The 13,237-nt window shown below is 40.1% G+C and overlaps 1 protein-coding gene across 1 annotated transcript in view; it reads left to right on the top strand.

The window, feature by feature from the left end:
- dst (dystonin) overlaps nucleotides 1-13,237 on the top strand; it is a 99,124-nt gene that overhangs the window by 31,663 nt on the left and 54,224 nt on the right. Inside the window, 27 exon segments of the mRNA XM_018689884.2 lie at nucleotides 1,406-1,572; nucleotides 1,765-1,877; nucleotides 2,059-2,165; nucleotides 2,259-2,378; nucleotides 2,782-2,877; nucleotides 2,985-3,112; nucleotides 4,674-4,767; nucleotides 4,855-5,009; nucleotides 5,097-5,565; nucleotides 5,673-5,801; nucleotides 5,955-6,032; nucleotides 6,149-6,310; nucleotides 6,608-6,712; nucleotides 6,901-6,996; nucleotides 7,083-7,208; nucleotides 7,296-7,448; nucleotides 7,545-7,699; nucleotides 7,851-7,977; nucleotides 8,132-8,315; nucleotides 8,982-9,139; nucleotides 9,227-9,405; nucleotides 9,489-9,627; nucleotides 9,712-9,905; nucleotides 10,010-10,172; nucleotides 10,256-10,339; nucleotides 10,535-10,642; nucleotides 10,747-10,845. Of these exon segments, the coding sequence (XP_018545400.1) occupies nucleotides 1,406-1,572; nucleotides 1,765-1,877; nucleotides 2,059-2,165; nucleotides 2,259-2,378; nucleotides 2,782-2,877; nucleotides 2,985-3,112; nucleotides 4,674-4,767; nucleotides 4,855-5,009; nucleotides 5,097-5,565; nucleotides 5,673-5,801; nucleotides 5,955-6,032; nucleotides 6,149-6,310; nucleotides 6,608-6,712; nucleotides 6,901-6,996; nucleotides 7,083-7,208; nucleotides 7,296-7,448; nucleotides 7,545-7,699; nucleotides 7,851-7,977; nucleotides 8,132-8,315; nucleotides 8,982-9,139; nucleotides 9,227-9,405; nucleotides 9,489-9,627; nucleotides 9,712-9,905; nucleotides 10,010-10,172; nucleotides 10,256-10,339; nucleotides 10,535-10,642; nucleotides 10,747-10,845 (3,888 nt within the window).

Here is a 13,237-nt window from a genome sequence, read left to right on the forward strand (position 1 = left end):
GTAATTTGAACATTGCAAGGTTGGTGCCGGAAATCTCAGCCTGTCCAGTATAAACAGACCCAATACGTTTGTCAAAGTGTCCAATACAAATACTGGACTAATTATTAGGGTTCCAACTAGATTGACTGAAAGGATTCAGATAAGCCTATGTCTGTGGCTGTAGGTCTCTTAAACCCTGCCATATTTTTTCTCAGCTGGACTGTAGAAATGTCTCATGCTCTGGATAGTCTGGTGTGTTTGGGGGGGGGGGTTCTTCCACTGTCTTTGTCTCTTTAGGATGGTGCTGTTTCTGAGCTGTGTGTTGTAGAGCTGCACAGATTAGTTGATTATTTGATTAGTTGACCAAAACAATTAATTGGCAATTATTTTGATAATCAATTAATCATTTCAGTCATTTATCTCACATGTGATAATTTGATTTTTATTTGTCATACAGGACATGATAGTAAATAAAATATCTTTGGGTTTTGAAATGTTGGTTTAATAAAATAAGCAATCTGAAGACATCACTCTGAGCTCTGGGAAACTCTGATGGACTATTTAAAAAAGTAAGATGAAAATAGCTGTTTCAGCCCTAGTGTGTTGTATGTCTGACTCTTACTACTTTTCTGTTTTTATGACTGATGGTCATCTTGTAAAAACTATTACCTGTTTCCTTGCCTTTTTTTTGTTCAAACCATGCTGTGAAGTCTGTGATATGAAAAATAGAAACAAACTATTCAAGATGTATTCCATGGTAAACACAAATACTTCAGGGTGTTACAGGAAAACAACATTTACAAAGGCTTGAATCCATATGCGTGAATGTCTGTCTTGTGAAGATGTCATAAATGAGCTTTAGACCTGGTGTGCCAAGAATGCTATGGAACTCGACGTGGCACTGTTTGTTTTACGTCATCACACTCTTCACCTGCTTCATATGCTGTAAAGCTATTGGGTAATTTATTACACAGCTCTATCTCAAACTCCTCTGCTGCTGACATTTTCCATGTTTGACATTCGAACAAAACTGGTCATGAGCCAGATAAGGAACCTCTGATCAAATATCAAATATGAAATAAAATACATCTATAGTTCACATGTTTTTAGGAATATCCTCTCTGCACAATAAATAAGAACTTTGTGAGGCTTAAAATGAGACTTTGCTGAGTCATAGAAGTGACTGATGATTGATTCAGAGCAGTATTTTTGTTACAGCTGTAATTTTTGGTGATGTTACATTTTCTGATATTTTTACCACCCCTGCATATCATATTTCTTATATTATAAAATACATAAATATAATGTCATAGGGTATTTCATCACAGGTTTGTGGGTCAGATTTTCTGCGTCTCGTCAAGCTCCCTTGACAGCACTTTCATTGTCAGTGCATTTTTAATTAAACACCTTTTTCTGTTTGTGATAGATCTCGGAGATCCACGTGACAGGGGAGTCCGAGGACATGACGGCCAAGGAGAGGCTGCTGCTCTGGTCCAAACAGATAACAGATGGCTATGTAGGTGTACGATGTGAAAACTTCACAACCTCCTGGAGGGATGGGAGGCTATTTAATGCCATCATTCATAAATACAGGTAATATACACACAAGAAACAGAAAGAAACAGTAGAGTATTTGTTGTTATAAAATACTGGTGTTATTCGCATTATACCCTGATTTTATTTCTATTCCCTCATCTGTATTCTGTCAGTATTCCCTTACTGGATTGTCTTGTCATATTCGCTTTGCAAGTCAACTTTTTCTTTCTCTGTCTCTTTCTGTTGCAGGCCAGATCTGGTTGACATGAGCCGTGTGTCGGCACAGACCAACCGCTCAAATTTAGAGCAAGCTTTTTGTGTAGCTGAACAGTTGGGGGTGGCCAGACTGCTGGACCCCGAGGGTGAGCCCCATACACACTGTCATGTTTGATTTGGCTCCAGAAACACTGCAAAACCCTTTCAGCATCTTTGTGCTCTAAATCATGTGGAGTGAAGCTTGCATATTTGCTTGAGGAGTGATTCCTCTGAGTACAGCTCATGTATTGAATTTGTGACCTTTTGGCTTTTACTTTTTTTCATCAGATGTGGATGTTCAGTCTCCTGACGAAAAATCAGTCATAACATATGTCTCAACACTGTATGATGCCTTCCCTAAAGTACCTGATGGTGTCGATGGAATCAGTCCTAATGTAAGTCGAGGGAGTCGGGCCACCAGTAACTCCACCCAGTCTGAGTAAAAGTGCTGAAAAGTGCTTTATTGATGATCCTTTTGCTCTGAACAGGATGTGGATATCAAATGGGTGGAGTACCAGAACATGATCAAATACCTCAGCCAGTGGATCAAACACAATGTGGCCATAATGTCAGATAGATCATTCCCCAACAACCCTGTGGAACTCAAGGTATCGTACCACAACAAATAAACATCATAGTCATTATTAACAGCTTTTATTTTACCTTTCAGAAGTTGAAATTCAGCTGTCTCACTTTACAGAGCGCTCAGAATCAGCATATAATGTCTGAAAGGTGAATGATAATTGCCTGCTCCAAGTAACCCACATGTACCTGCTGTAACTGAGACTTAAAGTGATATTGATGGATATGAGAGAGCAGCAGCATCCATTTGCTGCAAGACATCAACAGCTTCTAACAGTGATGGCACTTTTATGCAGCTGATCTGAAGGCAAACAGAGAGTGTGGACAAATATTTAGAGATCTCTCCCCTGGTTAATATCTACTGTGATGCTTTGTGGCACAAGAGTAGAAAATCAACATTTGTACTGTAATCCCTGCTTTCTTTTACAGGCACTTTATACACAATATCTGCAGTTTAAAGAACATGAAATCCCGCTGAAAGAGAACGAGAAGACAAAAATCAAAAATCTCTACAAAATGCTTGAGGTATGCAAATGCAAAACAGCAGTATATCACTTTGATTTCACACCACACCATTTATAGTCTTACACATTGTAATAATAACAAATCTGTGTTTGCGGTATATCTGGCAGATGTGGATCGAGTTTGGACGTATTCAGTTACCCCAGGGCCATCACCCCAACGACGTGGAGAAGGAATGGGGTAAATTAATTGTTGCGATGCTTGAAAGAGAGAAGAGCCTGAGGCCTGAGGTGGAAAGGTATGCAGAGGCACTGAGCACATTAACACTTTCTCTGACCTGGCCTATCATTATGTGATTGAGGGTCTAATCTGTATTGTCTTTATAAGCTAATATTATGGGTTTCTTGTCTGCAAAAAGTCACTATTTAACTAACATTATTTAAAAGACATGTAGCTGGTGATTGATATGACTTGATTATTAAATGACTTATTTGAATAATCTGGTACTTTTCTCAGTGAAAGCTACATAATGTAGATAAAGGAGCAAAGATGCTACATGAGTCAGCATAAATTTTTTTGAGGCTGTTGTAGACAGAGTTCTCCAGTTACATATTGCAAGCTCACTAATTTCTCTACTGAAACCAAACGTTGAAGGTTAGCGTTGTATGTCAGAGGGTGATGTCCCTTATTAAAGTAGAAATCCCCTTACTGAACCGTTGCACTCTATGATATGGTTTACCTAAACATATTTATGAGGTGTATTTCTGGATTAGATTTACTGCAGCCAAAGTGCACAGTTTGCATATTATGATAAGGCTGTATTTTATTCTGCTGTAATACATGATGTGCAAAATCATCAGGAAACACATTAATCTCCAATCATAGAATAGCTAAAATAAGGGGTTGCTTTTATTTTCTGCAGTTCAGGAACAAAGTTGTGATTAATTTAGTATCTAGTTACTTGAAAAAGCAGAAACATGCAAATGTTAATAAAATAAATAGGTGGATTTTATGTTATAGCACGCTTGAGTCAAGATATTTTCTGATTTATTATGGGGTGACTTCTTATGGCAAGCTCAGTCAAGTTTTTGAACTCTGTCCAGTGTTCTGTTTCATCGGTGTTTGTAGATCTTGTCTCTATGGAGACTCAAATGTCATCTTTTGGATTTGTAAATTCTCTGTTATCAATAGTTTAGACAAAGTTACATCTCCGTTCCTGCCCTCACAATCTATAAAAACATAATTTTTAGAGTATTAATGTTGGGTGTGGTGAAAACTAGCAGAAACAGCGATTACAGGAGTTTGGCAGTGCTTTATACACTCTCAGTTCTTCTGAAGGTGTACTGTCTCAACCTGCAATTTAATATTTATCCCCTGAGGGCAGCATATTATCTCAGGGTGGGATTCAGTTTACACGCTCCTCACCTGGCTGTGACACTATAAATATGAGTTGAAAGTCGTTCCCTCAGTTGGGTCTGCGAATGCTCGCAGTCAGACCATAAAGGTGAGGTCGAGGCTAGGATCCTTACAGAGGGATGGTTAAGATGAGAAACGCTGATTGTTTGAACGGCTGGGAACGGCAATAGTTGTTTACCACATTAAGTAAGATGGCTTATTTGAGTGGGATCTCATCTATTAGTAACAGCAGCTTCACCAGCATCGGCTCCAATGACACCGTCCTCTCTGAGCCCTTACAAATTAACAGCTCAGTCTTTCTTAATAACAACATTGCCTATGGATCCAGGTGAGGTTGTGGGGTGCATGCTTAGCTTTTGTGAAGCTTTTTTGTTTTTACTGAAGTGATAACATGTAAAAGAACTTCAGCATCATCATTTTGTTTTATCATTTTTTTTTTTTAGGCTTGAGATGTTACAGCAGATTGCCAACAGGGTTCAGAGGGACTGTGTTAACGGAGAGGACAAGCTGGCATTGGCACGAACTGCCCTACAGTCTGTAAGTTTTGTGCAAGCGCTGTTTGCCTTGGCTCTGACACACATTTTTTGCCTTGAGTTTTCAGTCTTTTTTTTTTCCTCTACTAAGGATGCAAAACGTCTTGAGTCTGGAATTCAGTTCCTACATGAAGCTGAGATTGCTGGCTACTTGTTAGAGTGTGAGAATATCCTCAGACAACAAGTGGTGGACATCCAAATTCTCCTGGATGGGAAATTCCCCTTTGCAGATCAACTAGTTCAAAGGTACAAAGTAGATCCCCTTGCAAAGATAACATACTGAATTTTCTCATACATGAAGACAACTCATATTGTTGTTCCTTTTCAATACAGGGTATCAAAACTGCGGGATGACCTTCTAACCCTCAGAGCTGAGTGTTCCTCTGTGTACAGCAAAGGCCGAACCCTGACAACAGAACAAACCAAAATGATGATCTCAGGCATCACACAAAGCCTGAACTCTGGCTTCTCCCAGAACATCAGCACAAACCTGACACCAGCCCTCACTCCTGCACTCACCCCAGGGGGGTTAGGTACCCCTGGATCCACATTCACCTCTAGCCTTACACCGTGCCTCACCCCGTCCTTGACCCCTGCCTTGACGCCCGGCATGCAGCCCACCTCAGTCCAGAGCTACATGGGGAGTGGTGGCGGCATGGACCCAGGCAGCCTCAGGCATTTGAAACACATGCAGATCCGCAAGCCCTTACTGAAATCCTCCCTGGCAGACCCCAACATGACAGAAGAGGAGGTCAACATGAAATATGTTCAGGACCTCTTGAACTGGGTGGAGGAGATGCAGGTGAGCAGTCATCATTAATTTGTCTATAATGTAAGGTAGCTGTAACGTTACACACTTATATAGTAAGATATGGAACATTTTAATGTGTTTTTTTTTCTGTTTTAAAGATGCAGTTGGACCGTTCAGAGTGGGGATCAGATTTGCCAAGTGTGGAAATGCATTTAGAGAATCACAAAAGTGTACACAGAGCCATTGAAGAATTTCAAATGAGTCTTAAAGATGCCAAACTGAGTGAAGTAAGGATTTTGGAGTTTCTCTCTTTCCTATAATCTTTGTGGAAACCTTAATAATAATATTAATAATAATAATAGTATAATGTATAACCTAAATGATTTAAATCCTGCAGAGAAAACTAAAAGAAACAAAACATGTTTTTCTTTTCTTGTCAGATTCAGATGACCATTCCCCTAAAACTAACTTATTCAGACAAACTGAACAAACTGGAAAAGCAGTATGAAAGGCTATTGGTAAGTTATCTATTTAACTCAACACACATATTCTAGAATCTGTGCTGCTGTATAAATGCCATTATTTATCTGTGTGCTTTTTGTAGTCTGAATATATGGATGCCTGTTTGTTTCAGAGCTGTTCAAGAGAACGACAAAGCCACCTGGAAAGCCTGAATGACTTTGTGTCACAGGCGACTCAGGAGCTCATCTGGCTGAACGAGAAGGAGGAAGAGGAGGTTGCATTTGACTGGAGTGATCGCAACAGCAACATCTCCAAGAAAAGAGACTACCACGCGGTAAGCTATTTACAGTCTTTTAATTAACTATAATCTGTCAAATCTTTCATGCAGCCTGAGTAACAAAGACTTGTTCAGTCAGTTGTTTTGGTTGTAGAGGCCTGGCTCCGATACAGCTGCATTCATTTGAGAAAACAATCATGTCAGTGAAGGGATTTGTCTATGCATTGTGGCCTGAATGATTAACTTCATACTCAGCAGTGTGAGGCAGGATATGAGATTGTGTGAGAGGATGGAGTGACTGGTGCCTTGCCATGGCTGGATGTCAGAGATACTCAGCTAAATGTCTATATACAGGACCTGATGAGGGAGCTGGATGAAAAGGAGGAAGCGATCAAGTCCGTGCAGGACAAGGCAGAACGCCTTATGCTCAAGAACCACCCAGCCAAGCTAACTATTGAGGTAAGCCCTTTTTTGTCTCTCTATCCTCTCTGCGGTTAATATGACAATTAAATTCAGTAATAGCGTCTCCACCCTACATACAGCTGCCGCTATGATTAAAAAGTTATTAAGTCCTGTTTCAGCTTGTAATTTTCCAGCTATTACACCTGGATATTGTGTGTTTTATTTCTGTGTCGGTTCTCTTCCAGGCATACAGAGCTGCCATGCAGACACAGTGGAGCTGGATTTTACAGCTCTGCTCATGTGTAGAACAGCATCTCAAGGAGAATGCTGTTTATTTTGAGGTGGGTTTCTGCCTGTCTTTTAGTTAATGCAGAAAAGATGTATTAATTAGACCGAGCTAATCTCTCATTCATTTTCCCTGTGCAGTTTTTTCAGTGATGCCAAAGCATCCATAGACTACCTTAAGAGCCTGCAAGATGCCATTCAGAGGAAATACAGCTGTGATCGAACAAGCAGCCTACACAGACTGGAGGACCTCATTCAGGAGTCCATGGTAAACTGAGAGATATGAAGTGTATATGTATGTGAACGCTAATAAAGGACATTGTAAATACATTGTATTGCTGTTGTGTGTCCCTAGGATGAGAAAGAGCAGCTCCTTCAGTACCGCAGCACTGTAGCTGGTTTAGTGGGCAGAGCCAAAAACATTGTGCAGCTCAGACCCAGGAATCCTGAAAGCCCTGTGAGATCTTCTATCCCTGTAAAAGCCATCTGTGATTATCGTCAAATAGAGGTACAGTTCTCTATGCCATATTACACCACATTTCATTTCAGTTTATTTCAAAGTTTCATACACATCTATGCTGTTTCTGTATCACAACTCTTTCAGATTACTATTTATAAGGACGACGAGTGTGTACTGGCCAATAACTCTCACCGGGCCAAGTGGAAAGTCATCAACCCAGGAGGGAATGAAGCCATGGTGCCCTCTGTTTGTTTCACTGTGCCTCCACCCAACAAAGAGGCTGTTGATATGGCAGCAAGGTGAGACACTAGACACTAGTTTCTTGAGTTTCCTACATTGCACTTACACTAGAAATAAAGTAAACACGTGACTTCAAATGCCAATGAATGCATGTTATGGTGTCCAGACTTTGTTGGGATACAATATTAAAGCTTTTTGCTTTTCCTCCAGAACTGAACAATTATACCAGAATGTCCTGGCACTGTGGCACCACTCCCACATCAACATGAAGAGTGTGGTGTCGTGGCATTACCTAATGGCTGATATACGAGCCATCCGCAACTGGAATGTGGCCTCAGTATGTTTAACTTTTTTTGGTTTTTTTTAAGGCTGACCATTAATGATATTTAAACATTTTTCATTCTAAGGAACATGAAAACTTTGTGTTGTATTTGTATATATATGTAGTGTTTATGTCTTATTTACCCTTTTATTTCTCCTAACTAATCTAGATAAAGACCATGTTGCCAGGTGAGCATCAGCAGGTCTTGAGCAACCTGCAGTCCCACTTCGACGAGTTCCTGGAAGACAGTGAGGAGTCTGAGATATTCACAGTGGCAGACTGCGCCCAGTTAGAGAGAGACGTTGCGGCCTGCAAGGAATACTACCAGGAACTGCTCAGATCCGCAGAGAGAGGCAAGGCTCAGATTCCCTTCCTGACCCTCCCACCACAGAGCTGCTGGTGCACTCTGAACACAACACAGCCTTTTAAGGCTTAAGTCAATGCCTTTTTTTTTACTGAATTAAGAGGAGCTTCTAAAGAGATGGCTGGCTTTGCAGTGAAGTAAAGTAAACACTGGGATTTTGTTAATGTGTGATTATGGGTTTTGAATAGGGTGGAATATCTGGGGGAAAAAAATACTGAATACTTTTTATGTTATGTTGTGATGTTACACAGATCTGTGTACATAAACAGGGACATATTCATTTACATATATGCCTCCTCCCCTTTTCTAAAAAAAGGTCCTCATCTTATGAAAGCCATTTTCTTAATTTTTGTATGGCAGTGTAGAAAGTGCCATTGATGTAGTCTCATTGCTATAAGTCCTACTTCGCCTTATACTGTGATAATGATGCCACCTAGAGGTGAACTTGTTACTGTCAGGTCAGTTAATGCGTGAAACTACACTGTATGCAGGATTAACATTCCCTTTGTTTTTGCCTGTAAAGTAGTTGTGATTTTAAGATGAAGGCTTTTTAGAAGACTTTTACATTGGTAGCTTTCAAAAAAAAAAAAAAACTGGCCGGTCATGGTTTGTAGTTCAAACTATCGTTCTTCCTGATTATATTTTTCTACAACAGAGGAACATGAGGAGTCGGTGTACAATAATTACATCTCTGAAATACGCAACTTCCGCATGCATCTGGAGGCCCATGAAGAACACCTGATCAGGCAAATCCGCACGCCACTGGAGAGGGACGACCTGGAGCAGAGCCTCCAGCGCATCACAGAGCATGAGGTACACATCTGGGCAGTCATTCAACACATGTAAGAAACTTTCTGATGTTGTTAATTTGATCATAATTTCATGCATTCCACTTCCCAGAGGAAGACAGCAGAGCTGAATAAATTGAAGGAGGATCTCGATGTCATGAAGGAGAAGTGTGAGCTGTTCCTCAGGCAGACTGCAGGCTCTCCATCGGTATCAACGCTTTCCTCTGAACTCACCGTCCTTGTTCAGAGCATGAGCCAAGTGTACTCCATGTCTTCCATTTATATGGACAAGTAAGACATTCCCTTCATTGTCCTAAAATGGTTACACTGGCATTTATTAGCTGAACTAAAGAAATGTTATATATTTTTTGCAGACTGAAAACAGTGAGCTTAGTGGTGAAGCACAGCCAGAATGCAGAGGCACTAGTTAAAGCCTATGAATCCAAACTATATGAGGAAGATGCCATGAACTCTGATGTCAAGTCCATTGAGACTGTTATTTCAACACTTAAGGTAAATACACTGTTTGGATTAAACATTCCACTCACACTGATAATATTTACAGCTTTCAGTGATAATTTCTCCTTCTGATTTTAGCAATGGCGGACAGAGATTGATGAGAGGCAGGAGGTGTTCCATGACATGGAGGATGAGCTGCAGAAAGCACGAGTCATCAGTGACCGTATGTTTAAGGCCCACAACGAGCGTGACTTTGACCTAGACTGGCACAAGGAGAAAGCTGATCAGCTTAGTGAAAGATGGCAAAACATTCATGCCCAAATTGATAGCAGGTTAGTGGTTTTTGAGATTTTTTTTGCACTTTAACATTAAAATTGCAAAGTTCCAGGAAAATAAGCATAAGTTTTTCTCATTGATGTTATCCATTAATTCTCAGGCTTCGGGACCTGGATGGCATCAACAAATCTCTGAAACACTACAGAGAGTCTTATAGCAGTCTTGATGAATGGGTTACAGAAATGGAAGCAGCACAGCTAAAAGCTCAAGAAAACAAACCTGAAGATAGCAAGGCATTGGCTGAGCTGCTGAATAAACAGAAGGTAGAACAAGATTGAATTTCTTCACACTGAGATAAAGACAATATAGATTTATAAATACATAGTTAAATGTTTTTGTTTTTTAGGTCCTTGTTGCTGAAATTGAGCAAATACAGAGCAGAATTGATGAGTGTCAGAAGTACTCAGAGCAGTACTCATCAGCCATTAAGGTAAACCAATTTATTTCAACTCATTTCAAGACATTTTAAAAAGGTTTTTAGCCCTCACTTCAGCCTGCAGACCCTCTAGGGATTTTTTTGTGACTATCATGTTACATTTTTGTCATGGTTTTACTGATATATAAGTAGCTGTTTTGTTGAGGGACGACCATGCAATGATCTAAAAGCACAGAAATCTTTTTTTAGGATTATGAACTTCAGCTGATGACCTTCAGAGCGATGGTTGACTCCCAACACAAATCACCTCTCAAGAAACGGAGGATGCAGAGCTCTTCTGACTCCATTCAGCAGGAGGTGAATCTGTGATTTGTCTTTGCTGGGAAAGTTATAAAATTCATGCTCCAGTAAGTCCAGTAAATGCTCAATGGCATTCTTGTTTTTCTTGTTAAATTTTACAGTTCATGGATCTCCGAACCCGCTACACTGCTCTTGTGACTCTCATGACGCAGTATGTGAAGTTTGCCAGTGAAACACTAAAGAGAACTGAAGACGAGGAGGTGAGAGATTCATACTTTCTGCGCTTACAGTTGCTGATGCAGCAGAGTTTGGGGGCTTTATGGCTGCTTAAACTTGCCAATTTAGCTTTACCTTCTTATGTTTGCATGGTTCCTAGATATTCTGTTTTGCATCAACATGTTTTACTACCTTAATTTACACCTACAGTATTTTCCTTCTTACCCCTCTTGACTTCTTGACTTCCTCCAAGGGCTGCATCTTTGAATATATAGGGTCAGCTCATCTTGAGTGAAGATCATTTGCTTCATTGCACAAAAGAAGCAAAGAAAATGTGGAAACTGGTGCATGTCTGCACATAGGGTAACTCCCTAATGCTGGGATGGTGACTTCCTGGAAGGAGAGGGCTTTTTTATTCTTAGAAAGTCTTTCTCATGTTCACCTTTCTGTGGGAATATACAGCCTCTCCAGGAGTTTGTCTAGTACTTTGTGATTATTGGTACTGAGATTCTTTCTTGGACCTGCTTGCTGAAAACCTGACTGTTAAAAGTTTGCGATAAGAAGAAAAAGATGAAGTGATCAAATTCAAACAAGTGCAGTTACAATAATCTTAACTAAATCTATGAATGTTTCAATTTTCAACCGTCCACAGCTTTTCTTGGTAGCTAAAAAATTATACAGTCTTGAAATTTCAAATTCCTGGAGAGATTGCTTGATATTGCTGCAGCACTCTGGTAAGAAGTAAAATTTCCATGCAGTTAGTTTTACAGTTTCTAATTAAACATGAAGCACTGGATGACTTGTTTTTTTGTATTATAGAACAGAAAATTGTTTGAACGAGCAGAGAGTGCAAAAAGGACAGAGAGCATGGAGCTCCAAAAAACTGCAGGGGAAGTAGAGATTAGTCAACTTAAGCAACGGGTCCAGGAACAGGAGGCTTTGCTGGCTGAAAGACAAGCACAGCTGGAAAAGCTGGAGAGAGAAGTTGAGACACAACAGAAGACAATTGATGATCTAAACTTTAAGAAATCACAGCTTGAGCATGATGTTCATCTGTATCGCACCAAACTAGAGATAGCGGTTAAAGACAAAGCTGCCAGTGAGCAGGAGTTAAGTCACACAAAACTGTTAATTGAGCAGTCAGAGGCCAAGTGGTCTTCAGCTCAGAGGCAACTGGAAGAACTCGTAAAGAAAACAAATACTGGTCAAGATCTTAAGAAACAGAGCCCCAAACTTCAGAGAAAAATAAATGTGGAGGAAGGTACCGAGGAAGAGTTGCAAAGTCAAGTCCAGGCTAAAGTAAATGATCTGGCTCAGCAGCCTTTGGAATTTGACAGTCAAACAAGAGTTCACAGTGAGCCTGAGTCATCAGCAGTTAGAGAAAATGACAGCGTCATGGTGAGTGTCCTCCAGCAAAAACTAGAGGAACTAGTCCTGGTCCAGAAAAAAGCAGAAATGGCTGAGGAGAAAGCACAGAGTTATAAAAAGCTGTTGGATGACAGCAACAACAGAGTGAGGAAACTTCAGATGGACATGGAAACTGAGAGGATCAACATGAGACAGAAATCAGATGATCTCCAGCAGGAAACACTGAGCATGAAGAAATCTGTCAATGAACTTCAAGAGGAAATCAGATCTCTCCAAAGAGCAAAATCCTCACTGGAACAAAACGCTTTCTTCCAAAGCACAGAAATCGAAGGCCTTAAAGAGCAGTTGAAGATCACCCAAGGAGAACTGCATAAGAAAGGCTCCACAGAGCAGGATAATATTTATAGGATAAACAACTTAGAGGAAGAGGTAGCATCCAAGCAGGCAATGATAGATCAGCTGAAGTTTAAATGCAATGAGCTAACAAGGACAAATGTCTCATTTGACAGTGATATTAGAAGTCTTCAGATCCAAACAGAGTCACTGGAAAAAGAGAGGTCACTTTCTGAACAAAAGATAAAGTCTTTAAAGAGTGAGATAGAGAGCTGGAAACAGCAACTTCAAACAGCTAAGGAAGAAAATATCTCAGTGAAGAGATCTGAGCAGGTTTCCCAACTTAAATGTAAAAACCTTGAGGCAGAACTGCAAAAAAGTGAATTAGTTGCTTCTCAATTGCAAAGAAAAGTAGACGAGTTAAAACAAATGAATACGGAGATGGAAAAGAATCTGATGAATGTAAGAGCTAAGCTTGATCAGGCAACAATGGAAATTGACAGCAAGGATCAGCAAATTAAAATCTTTAAGTCTCAGGTGGAGGGCACCAAATCACAGGTCAGAATTATTGAGGAGGAGCTAAATAAGAGATGCCAGACCTCCCATGAGCTTCAAATTAAGCTACAGGATTACAGTGAGGAGGTAAAGAAAATGGCTGAACTGCAACAGAAAATTAAAACTCTAAATTCAAGTGTATCCAATTATGAGAAAGAAATAACAACTCTGAAATCAGAG

This window comes from Lates calcarifer, linkage group LG16_LG22 (genome assembly GCF_001640805.2).
Source record: "Lates calcarifer isolate ASB-BC8 linkage group LG16_LG22, TLL_Latcal_v3, whole genome shotgun sequence".
NCBI classification, from domain to species: Eukaryota; Metazoa; Chordata; class Actinopteri; family Centropomidae; genus Lates; species Lates calcarifer.